This window comes from Chroicocephalus ridibundus, chromosome 20 (genome assembly GCF_963924245.1).
Source record: "Chroicocephalus ridibundus chromosome 20, bChrRid1.1, whole genome shotgun sequence".
NCBI classification, from domain to species: Eukaryota; Metazoa; Chordata; class Aves; order Charadriiformes; family Laridae; genus Chroicocephalus; species Chroicocephalus ridibundus.
In genome coordinates this window covers 38878-62271 of record NC_086303.1, presented here as the reverse complement: position 1 = coordinate 62271, position 23394 = coordinate 38878, and the positions used below count along the sequence as shown (strand labels likewise).

General features: G+C 59.1%; 1 protein-coding gene across 1 annotated transcript; it reads right to left on the bottom strand.

Moving 5' to 3' along the window:
- Positions 1-17669: 17669 nt before the first annotated feature.
- LOC134525581 (uncharacterized) lies at positions 17670-23191 on the bottom strand. The gene is made up of 13 exons (XM_063356564.1): positions 23074-23191; positions 22694-22800; positions 22099-22248; positions 21743-21897; positions 21221-21368; positions 20603-20740; positions 19994-20170; positions 19754-19865; positions 19547-19659; positions 18929-19030; positions 18410-18512; positions 18074-18133; positions 17670-17800 (listed from the first exon to the last, which is right to left on the bottom strand). The coding sequence occupies exons 1-13, from the start codon at positions 23189-23191 to the stop codon at positions 17670-17672; spliced, it is 1614 nt and encodes a 537-aa protein (XP_063212634.1).
- Between the last annotated feature and the right edge of the window lie 203 nt (positions 23192-23394).

The following is a 23394-nucleotide window of genomic DNA, read 5'->3' as shown; positions in this document are numbered from 1 at the left end:
ATCCTTTTGCCTAGTCTGTTTTTACCCCTGGGAGTCCTTCCAGTCTTTGTAGCTAACACTAGCCCCTCCTGGGGTGTAAGACCTTCCATTTGTCCTCTCTACAGCCTCCAAGTCCCTGACCAAAGGACATCTCCTTTGTCCCTCATCCATCTAATCTTTCAGTGAAGGTGAAGGTGGCATGTGGATGGCACCAGGCTGTGGCATCTCCAGCCTAATGACCCAGAACACTGATCCTTTTGGCATTTTCAGTATGTACAGACAATACAAACCAAAAATCAGCGGGACCACCTGTTTCCTCTCAAATGTTATTGTCTGACCAACATAATCCCTGCTTGGAGAGGCTGGATCCCCGCCCACCCTCCCTGAGGTCCCCCTTGGCTGGCACTGGGGAGTGCGCCAGGTCCGCCTGACTCCAGCAGCCGGTCACACACAGGTGGTACAGGCAGGGCAACAGGTTTCTTGTCCTGATGCAGGTGGCACTGGCAGGTCCAGGGCTGCTGGACTGGGACCTGCAGGAGTCCCAGCCTCATTCCTAGCTGCACCTTCTATTCCTCTTTCCCCCTTTTTACAGATGCTCCACTTCCACGTATTTCATGCTGCCCCGGGGAACGCCCTTCCCCTCCCTGCCCGGGTGGCGGGTCACACTGGGGCCCTTTGTGACCTCACCGTGTGACACCCCACTGCTCTGCATGCGGTCAGCGTGGCTGTGGGCCCCCACCCACAGTGTCCGGCAGGACAGCGACGGGACAGGGCAGGAGCACGGAGCCGGCGAGCAGCCCCTGAGCGCAGCCCCTGTCTTTCCCCGCTGCCCCCGGCAGCCCCACGGTGCCGAGGCGTTTCGCTGAAGCTTCATCCTTCCCCACCCCTTTCCTGCGTCCCGCAGGATGGCAGAGAGACCCCCCAGCCGCCCCAGGGTGGTCTGGGAGGAGGTGACGGTTCTCGAGCAAGCCAGCTCTTCATCGCAGCCCTGTGAGGTGACTGAGGTCCAGCCGCTGCAGATCGGTGAGTGGGGGGCCCTGTTGGTCTGGGCAGGGCTGGGGCCAGCGAGCGCACCCTGCTCGACGCCAGGATCACGTTTTCCTGGCGCGCTGGCGGTGGGCGTCCCATGGGTGGTGGGCATGATGCTGCCTAAGGGCCAGGGCTGCTCAGGGCTGGGAGCTGGCCCCAGCACAGCCTCTCCCAAGGCGGGAGAGAGCAGGGGGGGACCCAGCTCCTGATCAGAGGCACGGGCAGCGAGAGGCAGCTGGGCAGGCAGGAGGCAGCGATGCTGTGGGACGGGGACCTTTCCTCCCCATCTGCAAGCGAGTTCCTCAGCCCGGGGCACTGGCGGCTTTCCCTGCTGTGCCATGCTCCAACATGGCAGCCCGTCGCCCGGGCTTCCTCCTGCCCTGACACACACGGGAAGAACGTGCCAGGGGAGCGGGCATGGGGCTGGACGGAGGGCAGATCTCCTTCCTCTGCTCTCCTTCCAGCAGCCCCTCTCCACAGGCCTCCCTGCTCTCCTGCTTTCTTAGATGCCAGCTGGTTACCTGTGTACAGACATGAATGGCAAGCCGTGGACTTCATCCGGGCCTTTGTCAGCTGCCCAGAGGAGGTAACCGCGGCCCTTTCAACTGCAGCTCTGCCAGCATCTCCTGACAGGGGCTCTGCTGCCTGCTGCCAGGCTGCTGGAGGCGTGCTGGCTGGGCAGAGCTGCTTCTCCCAGCACCCCCAGTGCTCCGGTCCTGCTGGCCGTGTGGCCCCCCTCTCACACTCCATTTGTCTCTCTGTCCCCGCGGCTGCCAGTACGAGAGCCTGAAGTTGGTGTTTCTTCATAGTATCTGCATGATATGCAGAACAGCCAAGCGCCATAACTTGTCAGAGGGCCTAGATGTCTTCTGCCACACGTACGAGCTGGCAGAGAATATCAAGGTGAGAGCACACCGGGCGGCTCTGGAGAAGGGGGTGAGTCTCCCCGGCACCAGCACCCTGTGAGGACAGTGCTTGGGCAGGGCAAGAGTCTGGCAGCACTGGGAGCTGGCAGCTGCCACGTCCCATCCCAGTTGTCCTCTGCAGGTGCTGCTGGAAAAGGAGCCCAGGGACCAACTGCACACAGCAGTGTGGTGGAAAGCCATGCTTGCCATCACCGAATTGAGGTATCTGCCCATCCCTGCCCAGAGTCCGTGTCCACCTGCAGGAGGCCTTGAGGCGCTGCTCCCAGCACCAGTGTCCGACTGGCCTCTCTCTCTCTTTGCAGCTCAGTGGAGAGAGCACTGGAGGGCAAAGAGGAAAGCCTGCTAAAAGCCTGCTTCTCGAGTGTCTTCTCCCTTCCTCCACAATCAGAAAAGCAGTGCCTGGACGCTGAATGCTACTACAAAGTAAGTGCTGGGCGAGCTTCAGGAGCCTCCAGTCCCTCTGGGCTTCTCCCTGGCCACCGCGTGCTGAGTTATGACCAGAGGTCCAAGGCAGGGCAGGGTCTCGGCTTTGCTTGCCCATCCTCATCCCTTTGTCCCCTTCCCGTAGGCCTGGCCATGTCCAGTGCCACAGGCTGCTCTTCATGCAGCAGGTTTTTTGCCCTTGGGTCTCTCCCGGGCACCACGAGGCAGCACGGGAGTATTCCCTTGTCTCTGGGAGTTCAGAGCAGTCTCCTGGGGGTAAGAGGGACAGCAGAATCACTGGCACAACTCATTTGCCCTCCTTGCAGACCATGAATGACATGGACACCATGCTGGAGAAGTTGGTGCTCAGCTGTTCTGTCCCCAGAGTCATCGAAGTGCTGCAGAATACCTTCCAGGTCTGGCATGCACAAGGGCTCTTCCTCACCCTGGAGGGAAGGGGGTGTCCACTCTTGCATGGATGGTCCCCACCCCAGTGCCTTGCAGAGAGAGCATACTGCAGGGAGGGTGCTTACCTCCCTTGGGCAACCAGGGGCTGCCCGACAGGCTCTTCTGGAGCACAGGGGCTGCAGAGGGTGGCCTCTCCCTTCCTGCCTGGCCACAAGGCTGGCCCGGGGGATTTGTCCCACGCCTGCCCGACAGGCTCTTCTGGAGCACAGGGGCTGCAGAGGGTGGCCTCTCCCTTCCTGCCTGGCCACAAGGTTGGCCCGGGGGATTTGTCCCACGCCTGCGAGCCTGAGAGCTCCCCTAGCACAGGAACCCCACTACAGGCTTTCCTGGAGATCAGAGGAAGCCTTAATGGGCTGTGTGAGTCCAGCCCAGGAGATCAGCAGTGCTGCTTCTGCTGGAGCAGGTGTCTGCTGCCAGGTCACACCTGGCTTCTCTCTTCCCAGATGCTGCTGACCTTCACTGACTCTGAGAGAGCAGTTGTGAGGGTGAGGGCCCTGGAGAGGATTAGGATGTTGAGCAATTTTCTGTCCAAACATCTCGGCCTGGAGGTAAGGAGCCAGGCACCCTCCAGCCAGGCCATCTCCCCTCCCTGCACACCAGAGCCGCCTCCAGCTCTCCCCGCGCAGGGCTGCTCCCCAGACAGCTGCTTTGGGAGCTGCGCACGGCATGGCCCTGCAAAGCCCATTCTCACCACCTGCCTGCCCTCATCCCTTCTGCTCTTCTGCCTCCCTCACCCAGGCCTGGCGCTACTTTGGAATAGACATGCACGCCCTCATCTGCCGTGGAGAATTCCACATCCCAGTCCTGGGACAGCTGCTGGGACGTCTCCTGCTTTTCTATTCCTCCAAGGACGAGACAAGCACTCCAGCTTTTGATGCTCTTTTTACCCTCTTGACTTTCATGCGTGCCCAAAAATGTAAGAGAAACAACCCACAGCAGTGGGCTTCATCCCTCCACACACAGACATCTCCTGATTGATAGGTCGTCTTCTTTTCCTGACCTCCTTTGCCCCTCACAGCTGCTTCCCATAGCATCCCAGTTGTCATTTTGCTGCAGAAGCTGAGTGCTCCCCTCATGTCCAGGATCTGTCCTCTGCTACTCTTCCTCCCTCCTTTCAGCATCTTGAACGCCGCTCGCTGTTTTGCGGTCCCCACAGCCAAAGCTGCCATTGATCATCATGTCCCAAAGCCACGTCTTCCCTGTTAGTGCAGAGCAGATCCATCTGTGCATCACCCCGGCTGGTCTCTCCAGCGCCTGTAGAAAGAAGCTATTCCTGACGCCTTCCAGAAATCTCCTTGACCGCTTGTGTCCTGCCACCTTGCAAGCAGATCTCAGGGCAGTTTGGTAGGCTTGCTGGCAAAGCTGCTGTGTCTTACTGACTCTTCTGTATCTCCCCCGCTATTTAGGCATGTCAGCGCCAATGGATAAAGCACAAAAGCTCATTGTGGAACATGCGGATATCTCAATTAGCATCCACACTCCGCGAAAGGTAATGCCATGGTAATGAACTCCCCCCTTGCTGGGACTCTGGTCTGTGGCATCAAGAGACGACTTGAGTGAGCAAAGGGACCCAGAATCAGCGGGGCTGGTGTGGACTCCCTGTCCCCGGTGAGAGGGTTCCTGCTGTCCTCACGCAGGGACTATGTGAGGGCGGCACTCCCTTGTCCTAGCAGCAGCTCCAGCCCTCCTGGCCACCAGCGAGCCCTGGTTCTCTGCAGGGCCAGCACACTGTGCCTGTGAGCCCAAGCCTCCTCCCTCACCCTGAGGGCCTCTGCCCTGCAGGGACTGATCCCCTGCTGCCAGCTTTCCTGCAGGCACTGCCGACAGCACTGATGGACGTCTCTCCCCAGAGCTGCTCACACTGCCCAGCTAAGCAGGGGACTCGGTGTGACATGTCTTCACTCCCTTCTTTCTTTCCATAGCTGTTTGCAGAACTCCTCTCACCTTATGAGATGACAGACATCATCCTTGTGGCCATCGAGGCGTTGAGAGACTCCAGCATCTTTGACAAGGGGGCGGCAAAAAAGATTCTGGATGGGTTCATGACATACCCCAACTTCTGGGTGGCGGATGTAAGTGACCTGTGGCTGTATTTCCCTGCCCTTGAGCCCTGACAGGCCTTGTTCCTCCCTCCTTCCCTCCCAAACCCAGGTGTCTCGGGTGCCTGAAGCCACCTTAAGCCAGCAGAGAGGGATGGAAAGGGCAGCTGAGGAAATGGCTGCACTCCAGTGGCAGCACCATCCTCACCCGTGTCCCCTCCAGGTGCCAAAGATCATGAGCTGCATCCACGAAAACCTGGAATCCGTCAGCACAGAGTCAGCCCGGCAGAGTGTGGCGTCACTACTTGTTGTGCTGACCAGCCAGGACCCCACCAAAGTTGTCCTGAGCCTGCTGAAGTTCTTTCGAACAGGAGACAGGTACTGGCCCCAAATGCCACGAGTGCTTGTTCCCTGTGGGGAGAGGGACACGGAGACTCTCTGGCTGCCAGACCCAAGGAATACTGCAGGATGTCCCCAGGGAGCAGGGCCCTCCATCCCACCATGCTTCCCAGACCCAGCAGGTCACCAGGCCGGCAGCAGCCAGAGCTGGCCAAGCCAGAGCCCTGCTACAACACTCCTCCCAGCCCCAGGGGGAACGCCACCTCATCCCTCTCCTGCTGCTCAGGGCATCCCAACCAAGGGGCAGGGCCTGCATTATGGGGGCTGTCCCCAGCCATGCTGCTGTGGCCAACGCAGCCCCGCTGACAGAGTGCTCTGGCTTGCAGCAAAGGCACGGCGATGTGGGAGGTGATGCTTTCCATCCCCTACACTTTGGAGAAGATCTTAAAGGAGCTCCACAGCCAAGTCCAGGGCATGAAATCACACAGCCGGGTCGCCTCGGCCTCAGAGGACTCCTGCATCACTCACTCGGCTGTGAGTTACCTTGACCAAAGTGAAAAGGCCTTGGTGACCTTCAGCGAGCCCTGCAGGCTCTGCCGGTGTCTCACTGCTGTGTTTGTTTCAGCTGATGGCCTCCGTTGACTTTCAGTTAGAGGATTCTAGTGATGCCTACCAGCGCCATTCAAGCCTGGAGACAGTCTCCCTGATGCTCACATGCCTCACCCCGCTGTCGGAGAGACCTGACATGGTGAGCAGGGCGTTGTTAGGGGAGGCACGCTGGCTGCCGGGGGCTGGGGCAGTGGGTGAGGTGGTGGCTTGACTGTGGCTGGGAGATGGGCAGTGGGGTGACTCCTCCAAATGCCCTGCCCCTGCCATGGTGGGGCCTGGAGGCTGCCTGGGGGGCTTTCCAGGCACGAAGCGTTACCAAGCCATCTGCCCCTTTGGGCCTGGGGGAAAAGGGGGTGGCTGAGCAGGGGACAGGGAGTCTTTGGTTTCCTGCTCTCCCTGCCCTACCCCTGCTCTCCCGCATCCCCATCAGTGTCCCCAGGGCCACCACCTAGCAGGAGGCTGCTGCAGAGATTCCTGTGCCAGTACCTGCCAGGATGCCAGACAGGAGGCTGCTGCTCAGTCACCAGAGCATTTTTGCCAGGCTGGTTTTGACCATTTCACAAAAAAATAAATCTGTCTTTCATACAGGCAAGAAAAATGCTGGTCTTCTTGCCATACATCAGGCAATGGCTCGAGGATGGCCACACTGATACCAAGGCGAATGTCCTGGTCATCTTGAGAAACATGATGGGTCACCTGGAGAGGAAGGAGGCCAGCCCCATTGCTGTGCAGCTTGTGGAGAAGCTCCTGCCCCTCTTTGACACTGTAAGGCTGATGTGGGAGACTGAACCCTGCAGATGGGCACTCTGCAATGAGAGCTGCCCTTCAGCCCAGCCCTGTGGGCGGCACTCGGAGCAGGGTCTGCTCCCTTGGGCTCTGGTGGGATGGCTTCTGGGCTTTGCAGCCCAGCACGGCTTCTCCCTCCTGCAGAATCTGACCCCGGAGCATCTCCCCTCACATGTGCCATGCTCATGCCCTTGGGCTACTGCTCACAGTAAGCAGGGGGCGGCTCTCTCTCAAGTCCTCCTCTCCTTCTCCCTACCAGGAGTCCAGCCAGCTGCGAGAGCTCTCCATCAGCCTCTTCAGAGAGCTGGTGGAGACTGTGGTGGGGAAAGACAAGAGGAGGATGAAGGAGGAAGTGAAAAGGGGCCTGCTCCCACTCTTCTTTCACATGCAGGACAAGACAGAGAGCGTGTCCAAGGTACAGATTTCAAAGCTGGCCAGCTTCCCTGACACAGCAAAGGGCGTACAGAGCCCCTGGCCATGAGGGGCAAGAGTTGCTGGCAGTCAGACTGCGGGAGTGTCTGTCACCTTGGGGTCCCCCTGCCCGAGTCACCGAGGACAGGGCAGAGCTCCCCTCCTTCCCTGCACCGGTCCCACCACTGCCTCCCCCGTCCCCCAGTGCCTCTTGCTGCAAAAGTGGACAGGCTGCCGGGGTCCCCTCCCAGCTACGCTTCCTCCATTCAGCCATCCTCCAGCGTAGCCCTTAGGAAGGGTCCCTGCAGACCCATCACGAGCAGGGGCAGAGAAGCTGGCACGGACATTTCCCAGACCTGCCCTGCTCGGTCCAGCAGGGCTGGGCAGCAGCCTGTGGCCCAAGGCATGAATACGCGCATCCCTACAGGCTTCCCAGCTGTCCCTGCAGCTGTTGGAGGCAAAGGCTTGGAGGGTCAGTCCCTGTTCCCCCGGGTCGTGCCCAAGAGACCCCCAGATGTTTAGGCCAGGTCATGTCCCAGCTCCCCATGGGCAGGATCCCTCCAGGAATGAAGCCAAGAGGAGGGGACCACTGGGTCTCCGTCTCCAGACTGTGGTGCCATCTCCTGGCTTTTGCCGCTCTGCAGGCCTCCAGCGAAGCCCTCCTTGCTGCAGCAGAGTTCCTCAAGTGGAAAAAACTCAAAGACCTGGTGGAGCCACAGCTGTCATGGAGGACTCTCAAGAGCTTGGTGAGGACAACCCCCAAGCCCCAGGGCCCAGGCTGGACGAGGGATGCCCCTGGGACTTGAGTGTGGGCTGTGCAGCTCTGCCTCACCTGTCCTGCTCCAGTCCGGAGCCCACGGCCTGGAGCTACATCCTCCTTCCCTGCCCTCAAGCATGGAGCCCCAGCGGGATCTTCTCCAGGCCCCTCTGCCCTTCCTGCACCCAGTGGGAGGGAGGGCTTTCGGCAACAGGGTTGCTGGGAGGAGGACGTGGGGAGGGCTGGGGAGGGCTGGTGACATGCCCATACCATTGTTCTCTCTCCAGCTGCTGAAGGACAGGAGGAAGGCTGAAGAATACTTGAAGCAGAGCCTGCCATACCTGATGAATGCTCAGGCCACCTTGCGAGAAGCAGCCGTCAGGTTCATCGGTGAGCCACAGCCCCTGGGGTCCCTCTTTTGGCAGCCTGGCCCCTGGCTGCCCCAAGGAGGGCCCATCTTGCAGGTGGGCTCGCTGGGAGCCTTGCCCAGTCCCACTGCCTTTGGCTACTGTCCTTCCCCGGGGTCAGCCCTGCTGAGGGGCAGGAGGGCGTGCAGCCAGGCTGGCAGCGCCAGGGGCCGTGCTGCCAGGAGCGTGCTGCGGAGCTGGAGGTCTGATGAAGCTCTGTGCCTAGGGCTTGCTGTGCAGTCCCTGAAGGACTGGAATGAGAAGAAGCTGCAGGATATTTGCAACAGTGAGTAGAGGCAGTGCTGTGCTGGCCTGGGCTGCTGGTGGGGCAGGGGACAGAGCCTGGGCAGGGTGATGCCATCCCTGTCCCTGCAGCAGGGAACTGCTTCAGGGGCAGAGGAACATGTCAGGGGCACATGGGGCATTCCCGAGCAGCAGCCTCCAGCTGGTCTGTTGGTCTCACCTGCTCCTCCTGGCCAGAGAAAGAGACAGACGGGGCTGGCATGGGAGGGTCTCTGCAGACAGGGGGTTTCACCACTGCTCTGTTTCTTTCTGTCACAGCCCTCAATCCCTTGGTAAAAGACCCTGAACCCTCAGTCCGGTCCCTGGCAGCTCAGACCTTACTGATCTTGGGAACACCAAGGAAGCAGACAACATCAGGGTGGAGCCTGCGGTCTCTGTGCTGCTGGCCCTGCTGAGCCTCTGGAAAAGGGCCGTATTTGAATAATTCTTTGCTTTCAATAAACCAGTTTCCTGCACTGTGTTGTGTGAACTCAGAAATCAGGTAATGAAAAATGGGGAAAACGCTCAGCTCTCCTAACCTGAGGATGGTCACCGCTTCCTGCTTGGCATCTCAAGACTTGCAGCACCTCAAGACTTGCAGAAAAGGGACTCAAAAAAAACCCCACAGCCCTTTCCCTTCCAACTTCTGCCTGCTGCCAGGGAGACACAGCTCACCATTCCCTGCTCCTTGATCAGCTTATTTGCCTTCTCACTGAGGTCTAGTGCCCATAAATGAACTGGGAGCTCTGGATCAGACTGGCAGGAGCAGATCGGGTAACAGGAGATGAGGCAAAAGACAAGCATCTATTGAATGAGGGAAAATGCGCTGCAGAACATCTTCTTACCTTCTTGTAGACCAGGTCAATGGGACACCCGACATTGATGTCCACAAAGTCCACTTCAGTTGTCTGGTTCAGGAGCTCTGCGCATTTGGTCATCGTGTCTGGAAACGCTCCCTCCAGCTACCAGAGGGGGACAGGTTGCATGAATTCAAGCAGCAGCTTTTCTCCTCCGAAGCGAGTTATCATTTCTTTGGTTCTCAAGATGATAGCACCCACCCGCACCCCAAAAATTACCTTCGGTGTGATGCTGTTTGAGGAGAGCCCACTGGGAGGACTGGCCCTGAAGCAGGTTTGTGCACGCAGCCGTCTCTCCACAGGTGACGTCTGCCCCAAAGCGCTCGCATAGCCTTCGGAAAGGGAGGTTACCGCCCTGAAAGAGACAGCAGAGAGATGGTTTGTCAGGAGATTTGCTCTGTTCCAGATGTGGCAATGGCAAATTTGGACAAAAGGAGAGAATTATCCACCTCCCGTGGTCAGCGGAGCCAAGTAGAGCTTGCCTTGGATTTCCAACTGGAAAACAAGAAAGATGGAGGAGCACGTTAGGAGAGCTGAAGCAGCAGTGATTAAACAGAAGGATATTCCAGGTAGCAATTGTAGCACTTGCCTTGGCTAAATGTCAGTGGGAAACCCAGGAAATCACTGGTTTTTCTTCGAGAGCCCCAACTATTCCAAGAGAATGTATCACTTGGAGAAAAGAACCAGAAACTGGAACCGCTCCGTTTGTTTTCAGTGCTCGGCTTGGAGGAAACTCAAAGCAGTTACAGATCTAGAGGGATGCAAGACTGGCTAAAGGATGAACGCGGAGAGGGGCCAGAACTGCTCCAAGCACCCGTCGCTCCCCGGGTGATGTTGGGTGGCCCACAAAACGCTCCCAGGAAGCCGACTGCTGTAACGTGCCGCAGAAGGGCAGTGACGTACCCACTTGAGGGGACATTTTAGCACTAGCGCTTCAGGGAAGCTGACGCTTTACTTGTCCCGCTCAGCTCATCCTGCTTCACCCTCTCCCAGGCAGCCAACGGAGCTGGTTTTGCCGGCGCAGCCCCCTGCTACGCGCTCCCTGCTGGGAGCCTGCCCTGGTGCGGCTCTCTCTTCAGTGTGCTTCCCTAGACTTCCAAATCAATGCAGCCCTGGAGGGCTCACCGGGGTCCCAAATCCCCCACCCCAGAGCAGCGCAGAACAGGGCCCCTGCACCCTACCCGCGTTACCGACGGGCACAGCCTGCTCTGCTCGTAGCACTTGGGCTTCATACACGGCCTGCTCTTCTTCTGCCCCCGGGCCCGCTTCCGCTCCATGGGCTCCTTCTCTGCTGCTCCACCATCCTCTCGGCTTTCCCTGTCCTGACCGAGGTCCTCTGACTTCACCCGTTTGGCGGGGGGCTCGCTCTGGCAGCTGCCGACCTCCTCCTCCTCCTCGACCTTCTCTTCCTCCTCCTCCTCCTCGCCCCTGCCGCTGGGCTCGCCCCGGGCCCACAGGTAGGCATGGAACTGCTCCTTGGAGGCGAGGAACCTACAGAAACATCACACCCCTGTCACCCTGGCCACGGGGGGAGCGGTGTGACAGGGCCATGGGGGACAGGGGGCTGCTGGGGGGACAGCGGGGCCGGGCATGTACTGGGGGGGCAGTGCAGAGTCTTGGCATGTACCGGGAGGGGGTTATGGGGGGGCCGTACACGTAGTGGGGGGGGTTATGGAGGGCCCTGGCCCCTACCAGGGAGGGTTATGGAAGGGCCATACCTGTACCCGGGGGGTTATGGGGAGGTCTGCGCGTGTACTGTGGGGTTTGGGGGGGGCCCGGGCATGTACCGGGGGGCCGGCAGGGCAGGGCTGGGGCCAGGGCCGGGGCCGTCGTGGGCCCGCACTCAGCGGGGGTTTGTGTGTGCCCGGGCTGGGGTCGGCGGCCGGCCGGGCTGTGTGAGGGGTCGCAGCGCCGCTGAGGTCAGTGTCCGTCCGGCTGTGGGAGGCTCTGAGCGCTCTGCGGGGGAGCAGGGCCTGTGGGCTGGGGGCGGCCCTCAGGAAGGGCCTGGCCGTGGGGGCAGGACCCCCGGGGGAGGGGCTGTCCGTGTGGGGAGGGGCGGCGCGGGGCGGCCGGTGTGTGGGCCTTGCACCGGGGAGAGGTGTCGTCCTGTGTTGTGGCTCCTGAGGGCCTGTGTTTTGGGGCACCTCCTGGGTGCTGACCTGTGAGGCGTTGGGGATGAGCAGCAGCTGCTGTGCCGGGGGAGCAGGGCTCATCCTGGCTCGAGGGACAGAACAACCCCCCTAGAGGCCCCCATCTGGTGACCTCTGAGGGGTTCTGGGGTTTGGGGCTTTGGCTCTTCTGCCTCCTGCTGGCTGTCAGCTGGAGAAGGTGGAGCTCTCTGCAGAGATGCAGGGCACTTGGTGTGGGCTTTTTTAATGTGGGGGTTTTTTAAGTAATAAATGCAAGGCCTGGTTGCTCAGGGCTCAGCCATCTCCCGTTGCAGAGTGGTGTAAATCTGCTTGAAGCTGTCCCGTGGGCAGAATTCTGTTGCGGCTGCTCCGGCAACAGGGTTTTCCACATTACCCTTTGGAAGCATTTTCAAGCTCAGCCCAGCAGAGGTGTGAGAGGGCTTTGTGTTTCGGCTGCTGGTGGCCCATGGGAGGAACTGTTTTTTGCTCCTCCTTTGCTGCAGGCCGTTGTGCCTTCTTCCTGCTGTGGGCAGGCTGCAGGATGGATGGAGGAGCCATGGGACAAAGTTACCTTCCCTCTGGGGGCTGGGGTCGTTCTCTGACATGGGCTGTAGCCAGCACAAAGCTCACTGCAGATGTTTAGTGCTGCCACACGTTCCTGGTGGGTGTATGAAGGAGGCTGTGCTGCTAATGCAGCGAGCAAGGGCTGGTGCTCATGAGAGTGGCCGGAGTGCAAAGTCTGTGCTTGTGTTTGGTGTGTGGGTGGGAGTTCAGACTGAAAGACAGAGTGATGTGACAAGTGTGGGGTGCTTGGTGTGAGATGGCACTCGCTGACCTCTGCTTCCTCCCCTATAGCTGCCCCATCTTCCCCATGTGTTTGGGACCCTGGTTGCAGCCTCTCCAGCTCCATAGTCATAGAATCGGGTCATACGGAGGTTGGAAGCGTGGCCAGGGGAGCGAGGAGCTGTGAATCCTGCGTTGCGGCTGCCGGAGCTGGAAGGCTTTCATGGCCGAGTATAGTGCTTGGATCTCCAGAGCTGTCGCTTCAACATCCTTCAGCAGCACTAAAGCAGCTTTGAAGAAAACCACTACCCAAGAACTCGCTGGGAAAGGCCAAGTCAGGAGAAAAGGAAAGGCTGATTGCAGGAGAGTGTGATGTGTATACAGGGAGAAGTAAGTCAGAAAAAGTTGAGCTGCTTGAACGTCCAAGTTAAACAAGGGACAGGTATGAATGAAAATACCCTTTCAGTGGGGCTGTGGCACCTGGTGGAGGCCCATTCCCGCTGACCACCCCGTGCTCCCTCCCCTCCCACACAGGCACAGAGCAGGGCTGGAGAAAGAGCTTTTAATGGAAAAACACAAGAGAAAATGTCCTAAGAAAGCCACTCTAAGCCCCCCTCCCTTAAACGCCTCCCTCCCCCCACCCTCCCCAAATACACTCCCCCCCACCCCCTCAAATACACGCTGGTCCTCTAAACATATCCCTCACGGTGTCCCCCAGGTACACTGCCCGCTACAACTTGTAATGGAAAAACAGGAGAGAAAAGGCCATAGCGAAGCTACTCTAAGCCCCCCCACCCCTAAACACATCCCCCCATCTCTCAAAATACATTACCCCACCTCCAAATGCACCACCCCCCCAGATACAATCCCCTCCCTTAAATCTGCCCCTCTCCCCTAATTTCAACCCTCCCCCACCACTCAAATGCACACCCCCCCTCTGCCCCCCATCATCTCTTGTCTCCTTACTGGGGGGGTCTCTTCCCCCCTGCCACCCCCGGGCAGCCTGCCAGAGCCCTGCGCTTGCTGGGTGGTGGCGACGGGGGGGCTCGGCCTCCGCTTTGTCCCCCGCTTCTCCACCACGGTGGGCTGGGCCGGCGGTAGCTCCATCCCCACGTCCCCCCACAGCTCCTGGGACTCCGTCCCATAGAGGGATTCTTCTGGGATGCGGATGGCCTCCAGGGTCTCCTCCACGCTGTAGTACTCGAAAGGCACCTTCTGGGGCACTGCAAGGTGGCCGTCCTTGTCCCCGAGGGCTTGGCTGTGGGGGACAGCAGAGGCGCTGCTGGGGACATCTTTCTCCCAGGAGATGTCACTCTCGCAGGGGTTGTCGCTGCTCCAGAAGGTGTTACTCTTTAGATATGATGTTGTGGTCTGAGCTGTTGTCTTCTGAGGAGATGTCACTTTTTGGGGAGAAATTGTGCTCTGGGGAGGTGTCGCTCTTGGAGGAGATGTTGCGCTCTGCAGAGATGTGGCGCCCCGAGGAGGTGTCACTCTTTGGAGAGATGTTGTGCCCTGAGATGTCACTCTCAAAGGAGATGTTGCTCTTTGGGGAGGTATTGCTCTTTGGGGAGATGTTGAACGCAGAGATGTTGCTCTTTGCGGAGATGTCGCTCTTTGGGGATAAACTGCACTCTGGGGAGATGTCACTCTCGGAGGAGATGTTGCGCTCTGGGGAGATGTTGTGCCCTGAGGAGATGTCACACTTTGGAGAGATGTTGCGCCCTGAGGAGATTTCACTCTCAAAGGAGATGTTGCTCTCTGGGGAGATGTCACGCTCTAAGGAGATGTCGCTCTTTGGGGAGGTGTTGCTCTTTGGGGAGATGTCGAACGCTGAGACGATGTTGCTTTTTGGGGAGATGTCACGCTCTGAGGAGGTGTCGCTTTCTGATTCAGTGAAAGTCCTTTGGTGGGACTCTGATAGTAAATCAGTGAAAGTCCTGGGACTCTGACAGACAAGTATCGAAACTACAGCCCTTTTAACGCGACACCAACAAGTAAAAGCATCTGAAAAATTACCTAGTGCATGGTCCGCTCAAACATGTGAGCCTTAAACCGGGCACTGAAATTAACTGGAGAAAGGGGAAGGAACAATATATACAGACTCTTGTTATGCCCTTGGAGTAGCACATACCTTTGGTAAAATTTAGGAAGAACGAGGAGTAATATACAGCAAAGGGAAAGAACTTTTACACGAAGAACTTACACAGCAGGTGTTAGCTAATATATTAATACCAAGTGAAATAGCAGCTTTACATGTTAAAGGTCACCAGAGAGGCAATTCAATTACCGCAAGGGGAAACAGATTAGTGGACAAGGTGGCAAAAAGAGGTGGCCTTGGGGCAGGAGAAGCACTGACAGAAGCAGGGGCAGTGGAGACGTGTGGTAAATGGATTCTGCCTGATGGAAGGGAAATGGTCAACAAACAATGAGAGAAATAGTGACGGTGCTACAACAGGGAAGCCATTGGGGAACGCATGCAACGTGCGAATGGTTTTGTGGAAGTACAGATGCTTTGGCATATAGACAGTGGCCAAACAAATTTGTGAGGGATGTATTATTTGTAAGAAAGCAAACAAGAAAGCCTTGAGAAAGCAGTCTTCAGGAGGAGGAGAGCCCGGCTTGAGACCGTTCCAAAGTATACAGGTAGACTTCACTGAACTGCCACCAACAGGCAGGCGAAAAGATCTTTTAGTCCTGGTGGAGCATCTTACTGGATGGGTGGAAGCCTACCCCTTGGTGTCAGCTACTGCAGCAGGAGTAATTAAAATAATACTAGAATAAATTATTCCCAGATACGGGTTAGTGGAGAATATAAACTCAGATCAGGGCAGTCATTTTACTGCTAAAATCCTTCAAGGAATTGCGGAAAATTTAGGGATAGTGTGGGAATTTCATGTCCCCTAGCATCCCCCATCATCAGGAAAAGTTGAGGACAAACCGGACCATTAAGAGACCATTGCTGAAACTGATTTTAGAAACCAAATTACCATGGACTAAATGTTTACCAATAGCATTGTTGAGGGTCCAGACTTCTAGAAAAGATACAGGTCTCTCGCCCTATGAGATGCTTTTTGAACTACCTTATATGGGTAACAGAGAAGACTTGCCTACTTTTGAAACTAAAGATATGTTTCTTAAGAACTGTATACTGGGGTTGTCGTCTTCTTTCTCTCTCCTCAGAAATAAAGGACTTCTTGCCCAAACGCCACCATTGGAATTTGCAGTCCATGCCTTTCGACCGGGAGATTGGGTCTTGATCCAATCCTGGAAGGAAACAAAGCTCCAATCAGAATGGGAAGGCCAGTTCCAAGTGTTACTGACCACTGGGACTGCAGTGAGGACGGCCGACAGGGGTTGGACTCACTACACCCGGCTAAAAGGACCAGTTGAACCCCCGCCAACAGATCCGGTAGAACAGTGGACTGTACATTCTACTGACAGCCCGCTGCGAGTAACCCTAAAGAGACAATAAGCCGTAGGTTGGGGCAGGATTATCCAGTCGGGAGATATAAATCTGTGTACGGCATGAATTTTAAGAAGCATTTTGCGATGATGCTGGTCATAGGGGCAGCGTTGTGTTTCCCACTAGGAAGCTGGAGTGTACATCCAGATCACCTACGGAGTATACATCCAGATACCCCACAGACCATACACTTTGATGCCTGACAAGTACTGGAGTGTGGGGATCTAGAGGCCCAAAGATAGTTGAGTGGCGAAAACAAGTACCCGTGCCCAGAAATTTGGAGGGTTGCAGAGAGATATCCTGAGCCTGCACTTTGTGAACAATGGAGTGGAGTGTGGTGGACCACCCAAATTGGAGGGTGGACCGTTGATGACGGGTGGATCAAGTGACCTAATATATGGAATAGGAGCAGATGTGTCTGGAAGAGATCCAAGGGGAAGATTTAGAATAGACGTACTGGAAAATAGCAGTTAAGCAGGGCCCGCCCTGCCCTGTGGGGATGTTTCCTCTGATTGGCTGCCTGCTTCCAGTCAATCACATGCCTTGCCCCACCTCCCCTGAGGCCATTGGCTGTCCCGGGCCGCTGCCTCCTCTCCTGGGCAGGTGCTGCCAGGCGACCGGCTCCGCCTTCAGGGGTTGGACCTGTGGGCCCTGAGGACAGGCCGTGGGGCATGGAAGGCGGGTGGGGGCTCTCAGCGTGAGGATTTCGGCCGAGGACGGGAGGCTTTGGGCACGCAAAGGGTGGGCTAGATGCACACAGTGGCGCTTTGGACCCTGAAAACGAGGGGGACCGACCTCTTGGTTCCGGCCTGAGCGGGCTTTGGTGCCCAGGAACTTTGGTGCCGCAAGACACCACCTCTCCTGTCCGGAGGGAGCAGCGTGAGGGGTGGAGCCCGAAGGCATGGGCCGAATGGGCTCCGTGGGTGTTTTGTGGACTTTTTATGGATGTCTAACAGGGGTGCTCCGTCGACTGAGGGAGTGCTGCCTGTGCATCCTGTCAAAAGGGTGGGAAGGGGAGCGGTGGCTCCTGAGGATGCACTGGGTGGTGCGGGACCTGGGCCTGACGTTCGTGGTGTGGAGTGAGGGGTGGGGAAAGGACTGCTGTGGTTTGACGCCGGCCGGTAACTGAGCAGCAGACAGGCGCTCCCTCACTGCCCCCAGCGGGACGGGGGAGAGAATCAGAGGGGTGAAAAGTGAGACAGCTGGTGGGTTGAGGGAAAAACCCTTTAATGATTGGAGAAACAGGGTAGTAACAGTAACGATAAATTGTGATGACCAAGGAAATAACACAGAGAGAGAACTAAACCCCGAGACAGACAAGCGATGCAAAGGAAAGCACTTGCTCACCACTGACCAACCGATGCCCGAGCAGCAGCCCCCCACCAGCCTCCCCCCACGTTTGTCACTGAGCACGACGTCATACGGCACGGAACGTCCCTTTGGTCAGCTGGGGTCATCACTATATCATATATCATATGGCTGCACTGCTTGGCCATAATGAAAACATCCCTGTGTGATCAACACTGTTTCCATCACGAATCCAAAACATCACCCCATAGGAGCTAGTAGGAAGAAAATTAACTCCATCCCAGCCAACGCCCGCACAGCTCCGCGGAACAAGAGAGGATTTTGATGCTGGGAGAAATGACGACTCGCCAGCTTTGCGGAGCTTGGATGCCTTTGCGTGCCCTGAGATGTCTCAGGAGGGGCAGGTTGGGCTAAAGCTTCTCTCCTCCTCCCCTCCGGGCTTTGTGGTCTAGGGGCGCAGCTGGGGCTTTGTTGCCAGGACAGCCTGGGTCCGCGGGTGCTGTCCTGCAGGCAGCAGCAGAGGCCAGGAGGGACGCTGTCTGCTCGGCCCGCTCAGGGTGGTCCCCATGGGAAGGACACCATGGGACGCGGCTTGTTATTCCAGCTTTATTAAAAACAAAGAATTATTCAAATCTATGGCCCTTTTCCAGAGGATTCTTTCAGTTCTCCATGGCTCAGCCGAGACAGCAGCACAGCCACCGCAGGCTCCATCCTCGTGTTCTCACGCGTTTTGTCAGTTTGAAGACGGTCTGAGCTGCCAGGGAGCTGACCAAGCGCTCCGTGTCTCTCCTCAAGGGCAAGAGGGCTGCAAGAGAAGGAAGGTGAGCAGACATGAACCCCCACTGCCTGCAGAGACCTCCTCCATCCCGACCGTGCCACCCCACTCATCTCTTTCCCTGGCCAGGAGGAGCAGGTGAGACAAAGAGACCGGCTGGAAGCTGTTGCTCAGGAATGCCCCATGTGGCCCGGACATGTTCCTCTTGCCCCTGAAGCAGTTCCCTGGAGCAGGCTTAGGCATGGCAGCACCCTGCCCAGGCTCTGTCCCCTGCCCCACCAGCCCAGCACTGCCCCTACTCACCGTTGCAGACATTCCACACCTTGGTCTGACTTAGGTTCCTCAGGTGCTGCACGGCAAGCCCTAGGCACAGAATTCGTGTCAGAGCTCTGCTCCCCAGCACACGCCCGGCAGCACGGGGCTGCACGCCCTCCTGCCCCTCAACAGGGCTGAGCCCAGGGAATGGCAGCACCCAAGGGCAGTGGGACTGAGCAAGGCTCCCAGCGAGCCCACCTGTGTGGTGGGCCCTGCAGAGGGCAGCCAGGGCTCTGGCACCGCAGGGCTGCCCCTCACTGCCAGTGCAGCGGTGGGGACAGGGGCCTGGCCGCCAAAAGAGTGACCCCGGGGGACGTGGCTCACCAATGAACCTGACAGCCACCTCTCGCAAGGTGGCCTGAGCGTTGCGCAGGTACTGCAGGCTCTGAAACAGATAGTCTTCCGCCCTGCTCCTGTCATGCACTAACTGGAGAGAGAACAAGGGAACGGGGCTGGCACAGACCCTCGGCAGCCATCTGGACCAGCCCCTCCTACCAGCACCCCCCTTCCCTCCCGGCGCTTCCCGTCTCCCAGCCAGGAGCCCTGTGGGGCTGAGGTCCAGAGGGAACTGCAGGCGGAGGGGGCCGGAGGACGGCGAGACTCCTCTGTCCCACTGCCAGGACCCAGATGGGCCGGGGTCTCCTTCAGCACCCCGGGGGCAGGGAGGGGAGAGGGGCCTGGAGAAGAGCCCTTGGGGGCTCCGTGCTTGAGGGCAGGGAAGGAGAATGCAGCTGCAGGCTGCGTGCTCCAGGCGGGAGCAGAGGCAGGGTTGCACAGCGCAGCCCACGGGCACCTGGAGCAGCCCTTGTCCACCCGGCCCTGGGGCTTGGGGCTTGTCCTCACCAAGGACTCTCCGATCAGGTGCGTCTGGTTTGTCTTGGCCAGGTGGCTGAGCTTCCTCCACCCCAGGAACTTGGCACAGGCGAGGAGGGTGTCCCTAGAGGCCTGCAGAGAAGCAGAGACTGGGAGATGGCACCAGAGCCCAGGGAAGGAGAGCTGGCATCCTCCTACTCTTGTCCAGGCTGCGAGCCTTTCCCAGCCCCTTATGGGAAGAGGCAGCGGGGGACCGAGGCTGAACTGGGTTCAGTGCCCAGGGCAGGGACAAGGGGCAGCCACCACCTCGGGTGTCTCATGCTGCCAGCCAGCAGAAGAGAGATCCTCACGAGCTGCTGAGCTGCCGCCAGGGCTGGGGGCAAAGTGAAGGGCAAAGGAGCTGCGGGCCCTGGGCTGTAGGCAGGGAGGGCAGCAGTGCCAGAGACAGCGGGGCAGGACCGGGCCAGCAGCACCTCCCACGGGCATCCCCCGGCAGGACGCTTGGCTGCCCAGCTGGGGCTGTCCCAGCTCCTTCACGGCCAGGCCCAGGGTGGGGAGAGCTTTGATGCGGGGATGCAGGGCCAGTCCGCTGCTGGACTGCGCTGTCAGCACACCCTTCCCCGTGACACTGGTCGCTGGTCACTGTACCTGTGCCACGCTCTCGATCTCGTCGCTCATGTGGAGGAAGAGCGGGAGCAGGACCCTCTGCACTCTCTTCTTCATCTTTTTCTTGTTTATCCCCACCACGGCCTTCATCACATCTTTGAAGAGGCTGATGGAGAGCTCCCGCACCTGGCTGGACTCCTGGCAGGGAGGAGCACAGGGGGACTTCATCAACAGCCGCTCCCTGCCCACGGTGAGCAAGGGCATTAGCGTGGCTGATGTGAGGGGAGATGCTCTGGGCTCGGATCCCGAACACAGGAGCTGTGGGCCCGCTGTGCAGCTGAGGCTGAGTGGCCCCAGAGCCCTGAAAGGCCAGGCAAGAGGGGTGAGGAGGGCAGCCCTGCCCGAGCGCTGCCCACCAGGCTGGGCTGAGGGGCAGCTGTCTGTGCAGAGCGCCCATCTGTAGGGCTGAGGTGCCCGCGGCAGCCTTACATCATCAAAGAGGGGTGGGAGCTTCTCCGCCAGCTGCACAGCAATGAGGCTGGCCTCCTCAGTCTTCGCGTCACCCATCATGCTCCTGAGGAACACCAGGGCCTTCATCTTGGCATCAGCGTTGGCATCCTGCAGGTTCTCCATGATGTCTGGCAGCAGGACCTGCATTTTTGTTGCCTGTATGAAACACACAGTTTCCTTAGGATGCAGTGGTGAAAGGCCACCCTGGCAAAAATGCACTGGTTGCTAAGCACCAGCCTCCCATGCTGCTTCCCAGCAGGTGTCACAGGAGTCACTGCGGCAGCCTCCTGGCCGGCAGTGGCCACTGATGGCATGCAGGGAGAGCAGGAGGAAGGGAAGGGATTGCGGGAGAGCAGCATCCCCTTACTCAGCCATGCCCTTTACCGACCAGGCGGAAGGGGCAGATGGACTGGTAACCCTCTGTGCCTGGAGGGCTCCGCCGGCACCCACCAGCCCCCTCCGTAGCAGGGAGGGTGACTGGACCTGACACCCCACCTCCTGACTCCCAGCCAAGGCCAAGCCACCGCATCACCCACTGCCCCAGGCCCCAGCTGCCAACGTGGCTCCGCTTGGCTACACCTTGCTCACCATCTTAGGTTTTTTCGAAAGCGTGATGAGGACACTGAGCACCAGCGAGAGCATCACTGAGCTTGGACGCCTCAGGTACCTCTGGGCTCTGTACAGGGCAGCAAACTCCTCGGCATCAATGTCAGTGTAGAGCAGCAGCTAAAACGAAGACAGCGGTTAGAGAGCAGCAGAGCCTGCGGGGCTCCCTCCGCCACACTGGCATGAAGGCGGCGTGACCCGCCAGTGGTGGCAATCATCTCCTCTCCCCAGACCTGAAGCCCCCTCAGGCTGTGCAGAGGCCATGCCTCTGCCCCAGGCCCAGCGCCTGGCCTGGCTCTGGCTTCTGCCCCTTTCTCTGCCCCAGGTTTGTGGGCTGTGGAGCAGGGCGGGGGGAAGCAGAGCGCTGCCCGGGCAGGAGCAGGCTTTGTGTTTGTGCACCGGGGCCAAAAGGGCCCAGGGCAGCCCCAAGAGTCTGGCAGGGGGTCTGGCTGGTGCTGGGCAAGGCCCTGCTGGCCCTAAGGGGCTGTGTCCCTCTGTATGGGGGGAAGTGGCCATTTGGAGACAGACAGGAGGGGAGGGCTCCGTGCCCGTTTCCCTGGGGAGGCAGGCGCAGCCCTGAGGATGAGCGTGGTCACTCACAGCCAAGGGATAGATGCAGGCGTCCTCCGTGGCACAGCTGAACACCTTGCGCACCCGCTGGTCCTGGAGCACGCTGAGCAGCTCCGTCAAGACGCTCCACAAAATCCAAGGCACGGAGATCATCACCTCCCACATGGCCAGGGCAGCGCTGCAGACCCAGAGCGCTGGGTCAGCAGGGCTGCCTCGGCCACTGCACCATGCCTGGGCCAGCCTCTCCGGGCCCTGGCTGTGCTGCAGCCCTGGCCCTTTCGCTTGGGGTGTGCGGGGGCCCTGACCGGGCAGGCGGGAGGGGGCTGCGGTGGTGTTCCCCCTGGGGCTGGGAGGAGCGTGGTGGTGGGGCTCTGGCTTGGCCAGCTCTGGCTGCTGCAGGCCTGGTGACCCACTGGTTCTGGGAAGCGTGGTGGGATGGAGGGCCCTGCTCCTCAGCGATTTCTTGCAACATTCCTTGGGTCTGGCAGCCAGAGAGTCCCCGCGTCCCTCTCCCCGCAGGGCACAAGCCCTCAAGGCTGTCTGGGCTAGTACCTGTCACAGGTTGGCGAGATCTTCAACAGGCTCCTGACCACTTCTCTGGGGCACCACTCGGTCATTCGGAGGAGAAGGGAGTCCAGGCTGTGCCGGGCTGGCTCTGTGCAGATGCACTCCACGTTTTTGTGGATGTACCTCATGAACTTTGGCACCTGGAGAGGACACAGGTGAGGATGGTGCGGCCAGTGGAGTGCAGCCATTTCTCCAGCTGCGACTGAAAGTGCTGCCCTTCCCATCCCTCTCTGTTGCCTTGAAACGGCTTCAGGTGCCCGAAAGAGCTGGCTTAGGGAAGGAGGGAAGAGCAAGGCCTGTCAGGGCTCACGGGCAGGGCAGTCCAGCCACAGGGCACTTACGTCCGTCAGCCAGTAGCCAGGGTCTAGCACGACCATGTCCAGGATGTTGCTGCCCATCTGCCTGTCAGAGATGTCATCTGCTGTCAGGGCCTCGATCGCAATGAGGACAATGTCTGTCACCTGAGAAGGCTCAAGGTGTAGTCCAAACACCTACGGGAGGAAGGAAGGGAGGGAAGCCATGTCATGCCAAGCACCCTGCTGGTGCTGCTAGACTGAGCACCCGAGGAGCTCTGGCGACAGATGCCCTGCAGTGCTGTCGGCAGTGCCCGCAGGAAAGGTGGCAGCAGGGGCTGCAGTCTCTGCAGGGCAGAGCGTGAGAGCAGAGGGTCCCCAGGGTGAGGGAGGAGGCTTGGGCTCATGGGCATAGTGTGCTGGCTCGAGAGAGAACTGGGGCTCGCTGCTGCTGAGGAGGGCTGGAGCTGCTGCTGGGACACTGGAGTGCCGCCCTCACATAGTCGCTGCGCGGGGACAGCAGGAACCCTCTCACTGGCGACAGGGAGGCCACGCGAGACACGCTGATTGTGGGTCCCTTTGCTCACACAAGCCTCCTGCTGGTGACACGGACAAGAGTCCCAGGAAGGGGGCAGCTTGTTACCGTGGTCGACTCGCTGCTGTCAAGCGAAGAAAGCGAGCAGCTGCCCTCGGAATCCCATCCTGGTTCGAGCTCTGGATGCTCTGGATTCTCCTCTGGCAGTGTCTCGCCTACAAGGAGGGGAAACAGAGAAGAGTCAGCAGGACACGGCACCTTTGCCAACAAGCTTCCCAAAGGGTGAAAAGAGCTTTAAGCTCGGCACAGCTGAGGAGGAGGAGGCTGTGCTGGGGAGGGCTCCCAGCCCTGAGCGTCCCTGGCATGCAAGCACCGCTTTGCCCTCTGCCCGTGGAGCCCTGTTGCAGGTGTGCCGCGGAAACGGGATTCCGGCATCGAGGCGGTTGCGCTTGCTGGCCCTGCCAGTCCCGGAGGGGCTCCTCACTCACCCATCTGCAGCGGCTGGACCATGGTCACCGCGTAGGGCTCCGCTGGAGACCTGGTCTCCCGGGGAGCCGCCACCTCCTCCCAGGCCACCCTGGGGCTGCTGGGGGGTCTTTCCGCCATCCTGCCAAATGGAGGAAAGCGTGGGGGAGAGGGGAGGGCAGCTTAAGGGGAACACCTCAGTGCCGCGGGGCTACTGGGGGTGGCAGGGAAAGACATGGGCTTGCGCTTGGAGTCTCCTCGCCAGCTCCGCACTCCCGCCCTGTCCCGTCGCTGTCCTGCCGGACACTGCAGGGCCGTGGCCACGCTGGGTTTCTATGGTGCTG

Coding starts and splice junctions, on each gene's coding strand:
- LOC134525581 (XM_063356564.1), bottom strand. CDS start 23,191: ATGGCGGAAAGACCCCCCAGCAGCCCCAGGGTGGCCTGGGAGGAGGTG. Junction 21,898..22,098: donor CTGGCTACTGGCTGACGGAC/GTAAGTGCCCTG, acceptor TGTCCTCTCCAG/GTGCCAAAGTTCATGAGGTA. Junction 20,171..20,602: donor TTTCGAAAAAACCTAAGATG/GTGAGCAAGGTG, acceptor TGTTTCATACAG/GCAACAAAAATGCAGGTCCT.